At 37.7% G+C, this 14,909-nt stretch overlaps 2 protein-coding genes across 5 annotated transcripts in view; one reads left to right on the top strand and one right to left on the bottom strand.

Annotated features, from left to right (window-relative positions):
• Positions 1-34: 34 nt before the first annotated feature.
• Positions 35-14,909, top strand: part of LOC133576610 (estrogen-related receptor gamma-like) — a 51,549-nt gene continuing 36,674 nt past the window's right edge. Inside the window, exons 1-2 of one of the 3 annotated variants that reach the window (XM_061929978.2) lie at positions 35-2,322; positions 2,449-2,488. Coding sequence is in view for 1 of the 3 variants with exons in the window: in XM_061929976.2 (XP_061785960.2) it covers positions 12,672-12,727 (56 nt within the window). In the remaining 2 variants the exon portion in view is untranslated. Of the gene's footprint in view, positions 2,323-2,430; positions 2,489-12,517; positions 12,728-14,909 lie in introns of those variants that run through there. The other 2 variants (XM_061929977.2, XM_061929976.2) reach the window with 2 other exon arrangements.
• Positions 12,378-14,909, bottom strand: part of fez2b (fasciculation and elongation protein zeta 2b) — an 86,336-nt gene continuing 83,804 nt past the window's right edge. Inside the window, exon 10 of one of the 2 annotated variants that reach the window (XM_061929984.2) lies at positions 12,378-12,554. In XM_061929984.2, coding sequence (XP_061785968.1) covers positions 12,520-12,554 — 35 coding nt within the window. In that variant the 3' untranslated portion in view covers positions 12,378-12,519. The remainder of the gene's footprint in view (positions 12,555-14,909) is intronic. The other variant, XM_061929983.2, reaches the window with a different exon arrangement.

The raw sequence follows: 14,909 nt of genomic DNA, 5'->3' as shown, positions 1-14,909 counted from the left end.
TTAAGCCATTTCTTATCGCCTCCCAAAATGTGAGCTGCCAGAAGACCTTCAACATGTTAAGCTAACTTCAAAGTCAAGTCAATTGTTTTTGATGTTTAAAATCATCTGTGATGTGGGGTCAGAAGAGGCAAGTGAGGCAAAAAATAGAACATACATTAGAGTCTATAGAGCTGTTATAAATGTGTTTTCTGTGTAATTCCAATTATTTTTAACATCTTTTAAGTACAAATCACTGGTTGAGCACATAAGTATATACGGCTGAAATCTTAGTTGAGGCTATGGCTATACAAGCGGAACCTCTGATTGCGCAATCTTATATAAACTTGGGTTAGCTCACCAAAATAATTTTAGCAGAAACATTCATTATACGCCAGGACTTGTTACAGTGTATGTATTATTTAATAAAAGTAACAATATTATTACTCAGATAATAAATTGCACATAAATATGGCGAGGCACACAGTACTTTGGCTCACCTTGAAGGGGGGGCCGTATGATGCAGATTCTTGTCACTGTCATCTTTCTACAGAGAGGATTTTTTTTCTACATTTAAAACCCTTCGTTGTGGTTTACATAACATGACATGGTGGTCCTTTGGTCAAAATTTTGCATAGATTGTTTTACAGACCATCTTTAAGCCGCTTTCTGACCGTGTCTTCAGGAAGCGCCGTTTTGTGGGCGGTCTTATTTACCTGCCTCCACTTTGACTGCGTCTTCTCCCCGTCAGCATGTTGTAGTTTGTAACACTTTCATATAGTCTACTGACAGATATAAGAACTACTTTGTATAAGAAATGGCAACCGCGGAGGATGCATGTGCATGTACGAGCCAATCTGCCCCACAACAAGAGGATAGAAGAAAAAGAAGGAACTTATTGAACATCAGACTACAATGGCCGACTCGTGCAAAGCTCCTCAGGTAAAACTTTACCATATATGGAGATATCTGTTGACTTCACCAATTGGAAAAACTTAACAAATGGGGCAAATTCCAAACGGCTCGTTTGGAGGAAGAATGAAGATTGTTTTCTTTCTATTTTCGCCATGTCTCCATGGTTTGGTTTCCTATTTTTGGGACTCATGCAGATCCAAAATATACACAAACCGGTACCAATAGGTATGAAAAGTTTATTTTCCATAATAGATCCCCTTTAAAAGAAAATTAGGACTTTTTCCAGCAAACAGCTTTTCTTGGAGAGAGAGGTGCATGGATCTCTATACGGTTAGTGGTAAAAGTCCAAAGGAGTCAGTACGTCTCCAGCCATGAGCCCATGTTACTTGGTTTTTGGTAATAGGGGAGGTCCCAACCGCAACTTGCAGACCCTAACCCAGATGTCCTAAACTACCTTTATCTAAGGGCCTACAATTTTCTCAGTTGACAATGTAGAGGCCAGTTTTGTAAAAAAAAAAAAAAAAGTCATCATAACAAATACAAAAAAAAAAAATAACGGTATGTTACCATTCTCCCTGACTGGAAATTGAACCCTCGGTCCATGACTTTAGAGCAAGCATTATTACCCAATGAGCTATCAAGCCGCTTAGAACGTAACTTCTCCGTTAATGTGCAGTTTATATCTAAAACTCTGGTTTCATTGTGTTATTTTTGGTGGCGCGGATTAGGCCCTAGGGCCACCGATTGAGGGCTTCTGCTCTAACCTGTCTCATTCTTCCATATCCTCTTCTCACACCACCCCCTTTGCATTCCATCTCACCCAGGTTTACCTTCCCTCCTATCCTTTTGCACGTCCTCCTAGTGTCTTCGGTTTTTCCCTTGTTCTCTTTTGACTCATCTTTAGCTTAATTTTCCATGCTGCCCTCTTCCTTTCCCATTGTTTTCTTCCTTTTGTCCTATTGCTTCCTAAGTCTCCATATCTTCATGTTTCTTTAATTTATTTTACTATCATTTCCTTCACTTATTCTTGTCCTGTCAAATGCTCTTTTGTTCATATATTCTTCCTCTCCCATCCTCCATCTTTCTCTCATCCCATTCTCTTGCATCCTGTCTTGTCTCCATCCTCTCATTCTCCCTTCCGTCCTTCTTCCAGTGAGCTGTTCCTTCCCGCTCTTCTCCCAGACACATTTTCTTTTGTCTGACACTCTCAGGACTCCCCTGTGAGCCGAGCATGGCAGGCAGGTTGGTAAACTTGGATGGGAGGGAGGAAAGGAAGGAAGGCATGTGTGTAAATATGTGTGTGTGTGTGTGTGTGTGTGTGTGTCTGTGTCTGCTGCATCACTGAGCCACAGAGCCCCGAGGCGAGGAGAGCGTTTGTCCTTGAGACTTGACTGCAGACGTGGAACACGCATCCAGTGGATGAAAGTGACAGTAAGTACCCCAACCTGAGACATCAAGATGGATGTAAAACTAGAAAATATGTAATGTAATTAATATATACATATTTTCTTATGTGTGGTTTGTATCTGATCTGGATTGTCAAAACGTCGGGATCAGGAAGGAGTGACCATGTAGGTGAGGTTCCTTCTGCTCCCAGGTGAGCTCATCCTGTTGTTTTTTTTATTGGTTGCAATAACGTCTGCTGTGTCACTGTGCGTGTGTGGTATCCTACATAATTCATAATTTCATGGTTCCATTTAGTTTCTAAACAATATCTGCATTTTTTTTGCCAGAAATGCTGAAAAATTCTTGATTAAAAAAAAAAAGGTTATGAAAAAAATATAGTAATATAAAGCATACATTTAGAGCGGGTTTTCCAATAACATGATTTTTTTTTTTAGAGTTTAGTAATGCAAAAGCAGATATCATATTTACATCATCCTTGCTGTTTTAGGTGGTTCTTTTTTGTTTTGCACTCAAGATCTAGATGTCAGATGCGCAATTTTGAGCTATTATGCTGATTTTCAACCATTCTCAATTTTGAAACAGAACAGTGCTTTGAAATCGGATGCTCTGAAGGCGCTTCTATTTTTGTCATTCAAGTGTAAAATGAAGTTAACAGCTGCTATAATAGGACCATGGTAATTAAAAGTTATAGTTAAAGTACCAATGATTGTCACACACACAAGGTGTGGTGAAATTATTCTCTGCATTTGACCATCGCCCTTGATCACCCCCTGGGAGGTGAGGGGAGCAGTGGGCAGCAGCGGTGGCCGCACCCGGGAATCATTCTTGGTGATTTAACCCCCAATTCTAACCCTTGATGCTGAGTGCCAAGCAGGGAGGTAATGGGTCCCATTTTTATAGTCTTTGGTATGACTCGGCCGGGGTTTGAACTCACAACCTACCGATCTCAGGGCGGACACTCTAACCACTAGGCCACTGATTAAAATGTTTAGAGATATGACTATATTATTCTGTCAGTTTGATCCAAGTGTCTCGTAGGATAACGAGGGAGAATCATAGTGGTATTATCTTTTCCATCAAAAACATGTGCGTGCGCTCGTGTGTGTTGTATTTCTACCCTTCTTGAGACAAGGAAAAGTAACTTCCATATAAGGACCAGTGAACAAGTTAGGACCGAAATCATGGTCCCAATACGGAAAACCATTGCATCTAATAGAGAGCCAAATACTAGAGTCTGTGAGCATTGCTCCAAAGTCAGGATTTTTTTGTTGATTTAATGTGCATACAAAAGTAAACATTGACAGGTGCAAAGGCAGCAATATATGATAAAACAAGACGGCAGCTAAAGAAGGACTTCCCTATTCATCCCCCAAAAAACCCGCCAGGTGAACAGCTGATTTTACGACTTCCGGTGCTGACGTAAGACAACCCGCGTCCCATATGTGACCATAGGATGAACAAATACTCTACGGTACTAAGACTATAGTGGCCATTAACAGTTAGCTTTTAGAGCTGGGTTGCCCAAAGTGCGGCACAGGGGCCATCTGTGATCCCTGACTCGTTTGTCATCGGCCTTAAGCACATTACAAAAAACACCCTTGTGTTGAAATCTATCAAAATAAGGGTGGTCCCAAAATGGAGGGATTTTTCAAATTGACTTTGTGTCGGCTTTAAAAGTGCTCCCCCTCTGGTCATCATATGAAATAACAAGTGTGTGTCAAAATTTGAAGTGCTCCCCCTCTGGCCAACATATGTAATAACAAGTGTGTGTAAGCAATTGAAATGCGCCCCCTTTGGCCAAAATGTATTAAAAAAAATATGTATTTAGATACTGTAATAACTTGAAGTAAATAATGAAGATTAAAAACCAATTACAAACAAAAAGCTTACCTTTTTTATATTTGCATAGTATGTATATATTATTAATGTTGTAAATACAATTCTTTATATATCTATAAAGGGTGGTTCTAAAGAGGTAGGCATTTTTCAGAGGTCTCAAGAAAGTAACAAATACAAGAATGTGTATGCGTGCGCGTATCTTTCCAAAGTCTTGGGAATGCGCAATGCACAAGTCTCCCTTGATTGAAATAACACTTGGCCATACATAGTGAGCTAGAAGACTCTCGGGGTGGACTCAACAATTCTTAATTACCAGCTGGTGGGGGATTCATTACAAATATATCTACAAAATATATTCTCAGAAGTGCTTATATGTTATATGATCAGTGTTGGGACTAACGCGTTACAAAGTAACGCGTTACTGTAACGCCGTTAGTTTCGGCGGTAACAAGTAATCTAACGCGTTATTTTTTATATTCAGTAACTCAGTTACCGTTACTACATGATGCGTTACTGCGTTATTTTACGTTACTTTTTATGTGTGTTTTATCGGAGCGCTGCTGTGTCATCGTTCTGATTCTTCTTGCGTCACAAGCCGGAGAAGAGAGAGAGACATGCGCTCTGTGTGTGGGGAGGGAGGAGAGGGAGGAGAGGGGGGCGTGTCTGATCATGGCGGAGCCAGAAGTCGAGTTTGCTAACATGGAGATATTTTCACTATTTTTCTTTTGTCGAGCACAAAGAAAATAAAATTTTAGTTAAATGTAAATTGTGCTTTGGATCAAAGATCCCATCTACTGCCCAAAACAGCAATTCAAATCTGCTGAAACAAGCTACATAAGCAACATGCTTCGACGAAGCTAGTAAAGAGAGATAGAGACTCCAATGACACTTCAGCACTGAAGGTACACACACTCTGTCAATCAATGTTCCCTCTAATTGTTCATGTGTGTGAGCAAACGCAAAAATTCCCTGAGCATTCAGTGGAGCCCATGTGAGCAACATCAGAACTGTGGCTACACCAGCAGCACACCTGTCCCAAACCTGACTAAATAACAAGTTCCATCTCCATCCATCCATCCATTTTCTACCGCTTGTCCCCTTCGGGGTCGCTGGAGCCTATCTCAGCTGCATTCTGGCGGAAGGCTGGGTACACCCTGGAAAAGTCCCCACCCATCGCAGGGCCAACACAGATAGACAGACAACATTCTCTTATTATTATAATCAAATGACAGCAGTCATTTCCATTTTTAACAAGTGTTTAGGCCCACTTACAATGACAATAACAACAAATATTGTTTTTCATGAACTGTGTACTTGTATTGTTTGTCTGGGTGGAGGTCCTGCTTTGGAAATAGTTTGTATCCCTTTCAGACATTGCATTTAGTTCCCATTAAAACGTTCACATGTTGCACAATGAAATGTAAGCAGGGGATCATGTGTACATTCCTGCAACTTCCTGTTTGTAAAAAATATATTTTTATTAGTATGTATTTAATATATTAACAGCATTTAATGATTAATATTTATAAATTAAGATTCCTAATAAATGATACTAGAATAGGCACACATTTGATTGGTAAATCATAGAGTAACGACCTGGAATTACACTTTATGTGTGGTGTTGGAGTTGTCCGACTTTTTGTGTGGCTGTAAACGCATCACTCTAAATGTATAGACTATAAAGTTCACAAACATAAAGAGGGATCCTAGTGGGCCAGGCCAATCGTTCCTTATCTCTAAACTAAAACTGGGGAAATGTGTAGAGTGTTCTGGGCTTCAGACATGATTTTGTGTCAGAATTTCTTGAGGAAAAAATGCCTGGTTAGGCTTTGTGTATGTAGTGTGTGCCTTTCTTGCTTTACAGCTATGCTGTTATTATGCTGTTTGTTACTTATGTATGTTATGTTGCAGCTATTTAAAATAGTTTTGTCAATTTGTTCTGGCGAGAAACAAATTGGCCTTTGTAACATATCTTTGTCTTTGTGTGTTGTATGTAGACCACATTGCTTAGCAGAGTTCAGTGATACAAATGTATGTCAAGTTGATCAACAGATTGTATTATTCTCCAGTGCAATAACAGTACTGAAATGAAGGCTAAAAGGGCATTAATTGGAGCTTTAAAAAAAAAAGAAGAAAAAAAGAAGTAACTAAATAGTTACTTTTCACAGTAACGCATTACTTTTTGGTGTGAGTAACTGAGTTAGTAACTAAGTTACTTTTGAAATGAAGTAACTAGTAACTATAACTAGTTACTGTTTTTCAGTAACTAACCCAACACTGTATATGATTAACATTGCTGGGATACAATTATAGTACTATATTACACTATAATACACTGTCATCTCTTAGTTTTAATTCCAAAAGTGTATTGCAAATCTGCACTCTTTAAGTCATGCAAGTGTAAAAAGAAGTTACCATTGTAAAATGTAAAAAAAAAGAAAGAAAAGAAAACACAGCAGAGCAGTTCGGACAAAAGCAACTACAAACATTCACCTCATCTGAGCTTCAATGTAATTAAAGATTCTACCAAAGGAGTATTTTTTGAAGGCGTTGCTAACATGTCTCATCACGGCGTGCGTCTATAATTGCATATTCGTTTGTGACGACCCTCCAAAGCAAGTCATTAATATGTGTAACCTTGCAGAAAATTACATTCTGACTGGCCTACCTTTCAGCATGCTGCTCTACAACCACAATAATCAATGTGTTGTTTAATTAATACCTTAAAACTGACCAGATCAGACTTTCAATTCGATCTCATCGGGTTGTGCTGATGTGACTAATGCTTTATAGGTTTGGTTTATCACAGGCAGCCTGAGAGGCACACACGGATAAACAGACCACCTGTCGAGATAGAAATGAGATTGGCTGTGTTTCCTGCACGTGAATGAGTCTTGTGTGTAATTGTGTATTATCATCAGTTTACAAAGTCTAGTGTGTATAGCATCTCCAGCATAAAGAACTTCATTAGCGCCACAGTTATCTCATTTGTAAGCCTGCTGAATTAAAATGCTAAATCATCAAAATTAATGAAAAATAAACTGGGGAATGAGTCAGCGGAAATTGGTGTCACAAAGTTTATCACAGCCGAGTTGGAGACGTATGATAACCATTTTTAGATGGTTATTAATAAATAACATGGACATTGCAGTCCCCTTTTGCGTACATCCACCAGAAGGCAACAATAATACAGCGGAGGGCCGCCATCAGTAAAGACTTGTTCTAAAAAGTAGCAAAATTTGGAACTTTGTTTCCTTTTCAGAGTGACTTTGAACCCTCCTTAGCATGTAACAGGTCGTTACATCAAAACGATTACAAGTGCCCATCAGTCTGCCCAACCCGTCAATTTACTATTCCGAAATCTTCCCACTGTAACTAATGGACCTGGCTTATTTTATTACTGTATACTTTTATTTTTGCTCTGTCTCGCTCCATTTCCCTGCACTGGCTGCCTTCTGGGAACTCCTCCAGTGTGTGCGCGCGCACACGAGTGTGTGTGCGTGCGTGCTGCCATGTTAGTGCAGTGAAACAATTATGTTTGCACACTGTGTCAAGAGTCTTTGCCTCAGTCTCGCTAATTGACGGATGGCTGCGAGTTGGACCCTAAGTAGATTACACCTACGAGATCTGTGGCCTGATGTGTTTGTGTGTGTTGTGGGGGAGCTTGCGTTTACATCATTAACATGCAAAAGGGTGCGTGATTCAGTTGCACTCTTCCGAGAAATGCTATCCCAATGGAAAGCATTTAGGTTCTTAAGTATTTGGTCAATGACCAAGTGTACCTCCATTCTGCTCAAAAGTAGTTGATCAGTTTCACCTGGTCTATCACAATTGGAAAAGTCCACCATTTTGGGTTTCAGGGTTATTCTGGCCATTTATCCCTGCGGCCTACAAATTTTGACGGATTGCTTCCAAATTTAAAAAAACAAACACTTGAAAGATGTACAGACGTAAATTGGTAAGTGTCTGGGCTTTTGGCATACCGTTTGGGTGTAGCATGGTGACAAAGTTTGAGGAGACCAACTGGACCAATCCATGGCGATGGGAAATGTCTAATGCTGGGGTCGGCATCCCAAAACGTTGAAAGAGCCATATTGGATCAAAAATTAAAAAAAACAATCTGTCTGGAGCCGCAAAAAACAAAAAGCCGTATATGAGTGTTATAATGAAGACAACACATGATGTAAGTGTCTATATAAGCTATAATAGCCTACTATCCAAATTACTTTAAAAGTGTTATACAAGTGTTATAATGAAGGCAACACATGACGTAAGTGTCTATATTAGCTATAATAGCCTACTATCAAAATGACTACATGTCGAGGCTGGAGCAAATCTTCGTTGACAGAAATTTTGAAATGTATTATTTATTCTACACATTTTGACATTAGAAAACATTAGTAAATCTGAGGCTACTCAGAAGGTGAGATAACTCCTGGAAATTACTCGCTTTTAATGGCCAAAGGTAGAGATGTGTGTGCCCAAGTTAAAGGAAAGGACAGGCTGTCTTTGTCGACTAGTGTATTTATTACAATCTTTGCAAGCTGGGTAACGTTTGCTGTGGTCTGGAACAACATGGCACACAACCAACTATCAGAAATGGAGCCAATATTACATACAGATAATGTGTCATAAGACATGAACATTTAAATTATATACAAAGAGGATAAAAGTAAAGGATATTAAATGAGCTCAAATATACAGTACCTACAAATGAGGCATAATGATGCAAAATGTACATACAGCTAGCTTAAATAGCATGTTAGCATCGATTAGCACAGATAATGTGTCATAAGACATGCAAATTTAAATTATATACAAAGAGGATTAAATTAAAGAATATTAAATGAGCTCAAATATACAGTACCTACAAATGAGGCATAATGATGCAATATGTACATACAGCCATCTTCAATAGCATGTTAGCATCGATTAGCACTGCTCAAATAGGCCTGATTAGCACTCCAACAAGTCAATAACATCGATAAAGCTCTCCTTTGTGCATTCACACACAGTACAGTATAAAACGTTTGCTGGACAAAATGAGGCAAAGAAGGAGGGGAAGATTTTACATGTAAACAGACTGTTGCGTCACAGTCCACCCAATGGTAAATTCAAGAACAGCCAAAATTAGTAGGACAAAACGATGTTCGCCAAATACTCTCATCAGTAAAGCATACACACAAACATATTAAACAGTGGGCTTTTCTAACAATTGGGAAAGTTTGTGTCATGTTTGTCCTCAAACAAAAAACATACTGAAACAAAAAAAATATTTCCCCCCCCCCATCTTTTTCCATTTTCAATCCACTTGGACGGCACCAAAGAGCCACATGCGGCTCGGGAGCTGCGGGTCGCTGACCCCCGGCCTAATGTATACCTCATATTCAATCTTCAATTAATTATTATCATGTTTTTCCTCATCTGTACCAGCTATAATAGCCTCATGAAGTCATTTATTCAGGGTACTTCTATTTCTATGGGCTCAAAATTAGTTGGGTGTAAGTGTCGAAACAGGGGTGTACAAACTTTTCCCACCAAGGGCTGTAAAGTGGAAGCATGTGGGGGCCAATCAAGTAAACAAAAAAACAACAAGTAAATGAAAAAAGCTAAAAACAGTGATTATATATATTTTAAGACAAATGTGTTATAGTTGACAATGCAAATGATTGTTATTAGTATTAAAATGTCAGCTTGTTCTTATAACATTACATCTTTTTGCCTATTTTTCTTAGATTTTTTTACTAGTGCTGTCGAGGTGTAGCTCACACTGGTGTAGGAATGTGAATGAATGTTTGGTGGTGGTCAGAGAGGCCACTGCCGCAAATTGGCAGCCTTGTTTCTGTCAGTCTATCCCAGGGCAGCTGTGGCTACAAATGTAGCTTACCACCATCAGGTTGTGAATTTGAAGTGAATGACACTTCTCAGTGTCACAAGCATAGAGTCACTAGAAAAAAGCGCCATATAAGTCAAATCCATTATTTTATATTATTATTATTACTAAATTAGAATTTTTTGTCAGATTAATCACACTTTTGAATTGTGATTAATCATGATTTGTTTATCACTCACTTGTATGATTTTAATTAATACAAATAAAATATATATATATTTGTTTTTTTACAAATTCAATTTTATCGTCAGAATATCATCCAGGAGCATTTTTTAAATGTTTCACATCCTTCATTTGCTCAAAACTTGCTAAGAGTTGTATCTAGAGTCCCATCAGGATTTATTTTGGAGTGAAATTAGCCAGTGAGCACACCAGTCAGTCCCTTCCCTCATCTCTTTGCATGGACATATGCATTGATTTGAAAACGGATCATAGAGCAAGCCTTAGACTTAGACAAACTTTATTGATCCACAAGGGAAATTGTTCCACACAGTCGCTCAGTTACAAAGGATGGAAAGGATAATGCACACAAGGGCACAAAAAGAGGGCGAAAACAAAAGGTATAAAGTAGAGCAAAAATGTACCATAGTACCAATATAACATATATGTAATTTTTACATATTATATGTACAGTATATAACATACTGACATATTATATTTTTATATAATATATACCAAAGACATGCACCTGGGGATAGGTTGATTGGCAACACTAAATTGGCCCTAGTGTGTGAATGGGAGTGTGAATGTTGTCAGTCTATCTGTTTTGGCCCTGCCTTCTGCCCGATTGTAGCTGAGATAGGCTCCAGCACCCCCCGCAACCCCGAAGGGAATAAGCGGTAGAAAATGGATGGATGGATGGATATACAATATATAACAAATCCCAATTACCATGTACAATATTACAGTATATGTAACAGCTGCAGCAAAAAAAGGGCAGCATAAAATAGAGAGTAGATCCAGCAGAAAATATGCATTAAAAACAAAGAGAGGAGGCTAACATAGAAGCGGTCAGGTAATAGATATCATCTATTGCTGTATGTCGAGTGATTATACAGCTGGATGGAGTGCGGAATGAAGGAGTTCTTGAATCGCACAGTGTGAGAATTGCATGATTAATCTTTGTATATTCGTATATACATGATTAATGCAACATTTTTGTGATTATTCAAATGAGTTAACTTGTTATTTTTGACAGACCTTGTGTTTAATGTTGTTTTTTGTTTGATTTTATTTCAACATAATGCCGCTGACCAACAAAATTTGAGCTGTGAGCCGCAAATGGCACCCGGGCCACACTCTGGACACCCCTGATCTAAAATGCCTGTAATTTCTAAATGGCAAATACCCTTTTTTTAAACCCCTTAAAATGTAAAAACAACTAAAATGTATGAATAAGAAATAACTTACAACAAGCGGAAATACATGCTTTTCATTGCACAGCAATTATATGCTCTCTTTTAGCATTTGGGCCTTAGTTTATGGTGTCAGTGCTGAGCAAATGTATTGCAAGTGCATTTTTTTTTACATTTCAGGATATGAAAAACATCAATATTTTCTTTAGGGTTTATTATCTGCACCCGCTAGCTTTTTGTGTGTGCGTGTCTGTGCCAAGCGCGACTTAAAGCGCCTCTCGGTTTGCGTGTATGTGTGTGGATGGTGAAAGCATCACATTAGGCACATCGCCATAGCTTATTAGCTCAAAGTACTGCACTGGCTGTAAGTCAGTTCAAGCCTGCTTTGTAAAACAGCCTGTGTCCTTATGTTGCCTGATGTGGCTGCTGAAAAGATGATGCCAGGATGACGACACACAGCTTTTGTCAGAATTTTCTCCAATGTGCTACAACTGATGATTTCATGAGATCGCATCATACTGAGAGCTTGTGTTGTGACATTTATGAAATATGTTATTTTAGTTGACAATGTCGATTTTAAATTGTAATATACCAACTTCTCCACTAGCTGGCGCAATTACACTTGGAATGGAATGTGCGTGCATGTCTAGTTATTATTGTAAGGGACAAGCGGTAAAAAATGGATGGATAGTAAAATATTATATTGAATTTGATCTAAATAGACTAAAACTCCCCCCGAATCCTATAATTATTAATCCAAAAATTACAAATATATACATCAAAATAAATAAAAAATATAGAAACCAAAAAAACAGGAAAATAAAATACATAATTAAAAATTTAATAAAAATAATTGGATGTATTACATTGTGCAGGTGTATCTAATTGTTTGAGGTTTTTTTTACATGACATGCAGTACTATTTTCTCTTAAGACGAAGTACAATTAGGAATATGATCTGCTCTGTCACAAGATGAACGTCATCCTCCTCCTCGTCCTCCTCCTCCTTTTGCCTTAATCCACCTGCTGGCTTCCATTGGATCAGCCGAGAGCCAATCAGTCACTGGCTCGGCGTCGAGGAGGGTGGAGGCCGTTCAAATCGTGTGGCCGGACCTTGACTGGAGGCCGTCTTTGCTCAGGCACCCAGCCAGAGAGTCACAACACTGTGAACTGTAAAGGGAAAGAAGAAACGTGACAGCAGGATGATGAGAGGAAGCGAGTAGAGCCGAGAGAAAAGAAGGAGACCTTTTTCTGCACATACTCAGAGCATGGTGGCATAAGAGCCCCATGGATTTAGTCGACCTCTACCTCCATGAATGCTTCACCTACCACCCAGACACAGAGTGAGTACAATGAATGCCTATCATGGTAGACAACAACTATGTAGCCCACTGAATGTCTTATGGATGCATTCTAAGTAGTACAGATAAAGGATATTAGAGGCTTTACCTAGTGGAGAAGTTGGCACATTGCACTTTTGACACCATTTTTGTTGTATCTCTCTTATTATTTTTCCTTATATGCTAATTAAGTAAACATTTATGAATATTCCTGTTGTTGTTTTTTTGAAATTGGAGCGTGCAAACATGTGCAAAAAATGTGCATGCTATTTGCAACAAAATAGGTACCAACAGTGGTCCCTGCGTTTAGTTTGTGTTACCTTAACAGATAAGCAGCCTGCTTGTTTGTTGATAGTGATGATGAATGACTAAAACCAGTTTGAGGGGGGAACCAGTCCTGCGGTGGATGCTTTTGGAATAAAAAGCGTTTGTGGGAGTTGTTTAATTGGCTACAGACGTTTATTTTCAACTTTCTACTTTTGGAGATGTACAACTTGGAGTCAAGAAGTCAAACAACTGGTAAAAAGTAGGGATGTTAACACATGTAATTAATCACACACACAAAAAAGCTCATTCATCATGTATCATCTCTGATTAATTCCCAATTTATTTTGACCCCACATGTTCCTTTACCTTAACCGCGAATGGGTACTTAAAAGGCGGTGCTTTGTTATATGGTCAGTGACCAGGTCTATGCATACGTCAGTGTGAGGATGAGTGAAGAGACTCCGACTGGTGCTCTCACTGGCAAATACACTGATGGGACTTTAGATAAAGCTGTTCCCAAGTTTTGAGCAAATAAATGACATACATTCAAGTAAACAATTTTTAAGAATGTTCATGTGATATTCTGTAAGTTAAATAGCATTTATGTCAAAATATATTCAAAGGTAATATAAATTATGAAAGACAGTAATTAACTGGGATTAAAAATGTTAATCACATCTCAAGAGTGTGATGAATCAGATTTAAAAAAATGCATCATTTGACTGCACTTGTAAAAAGTGTTTTAAAGTTGAACAATGAAAGCAAATATTTGAATAACATTTGGAAAAATATGGATAGTAAAATATTAAATATAATATGAAAAAAGTAACCAAATGATAATAAATATATAAATAATACATATTATGTCATACAATATCTAAGTGAAATCATTAAAAATATATATACAAATAAAATATATGAAAAAAAACAATACATTAACTAATACAGATAATAGTAATAATAATAATACAAATAAATAAAATGGCCAAATATATAACCATATTTTATATTAAATATATTATTTTTATGTTGACATATGTTATCATTAGTCCAGCACCATGTTTATCAAGCAAGACTTTAAGGATGTTTTTTGTCTTTCAATGTATGTTATGCAGCTATCGATTATTTTAGTAATCAAGATATCTATTGATTAGTTTGTTTTATTACAATAAACAGACTTTTTAGCCTAATGGGTATTTTTGGGAAACAATTTTTCTGCTTGCCATAAACTTCATTCTTTTTTAGAATTAGTCATATCAATCATAAATCATAAACCATCAACATTGAAATTGCACTTCTAACGTGTGTATTACGAAAAATAAAACATGGCTGTTTGCCGCCACACAGATCACGACACCCACACGCTATCGCTGTCGTGTGTGCTCTATTGCAGCAGCTGGCGGAAAATATGTCCGTGTATTTAAAGTTCTGGACACTCCATGCGGTCCGGATTTGATACATTTGTATTAGTTACATTTTTTAATATGATTAATCGAACCAACAGAATATAATTCAATGCTTTTTTCTTTGGATCAAATTCAACGATTAATAGTTTCAGCTCAAGTTGTTTTATGATCAATTATAATCAGTGTTTTGCATTCAACATAAATTATAGTTGTGGTCCATATCCAAACAAAAATATGGCAGATTTTGCACAATTCTCTACAAAGTTTGATCATGCTGTGCAAAATAATGCAAAACATATTCTATTATTCCTGCTGATGTCTTTTATTTATGCAGTTAGGTATTTGCTTAGTTTGCTTTTTAAGTTTTTCTATACCAATGCTAAGAAGGATGATTATGGATAAATCCAAGACAAAATACAAACCCCGTTTCCATATGAGTTGGGAAATTGTGTTAGATGTAAATATAAACGGAATACAATGATTTGCAAATCCTTTTCAACCCATATTCAATT

Source organism: Nerophis lumbriciformis, linkage group LG34 (genome assembly GCF_033978685.3).
Source record: "Nerophis lumbriciformis linkage group LG34, RoL_Nlum_v2.1, whole genome shotgun sequence".
Taxonomy (NCBI): Eukaryota; Metazoa; Chordata; class Actinopteri; order Syngnathiformes; family Syngnathidae; genus Nerophis; species Nerophis lumbriciformis.
This window is presented reverse-complemented; position numbering and strand designations above follow the sequence as displayed.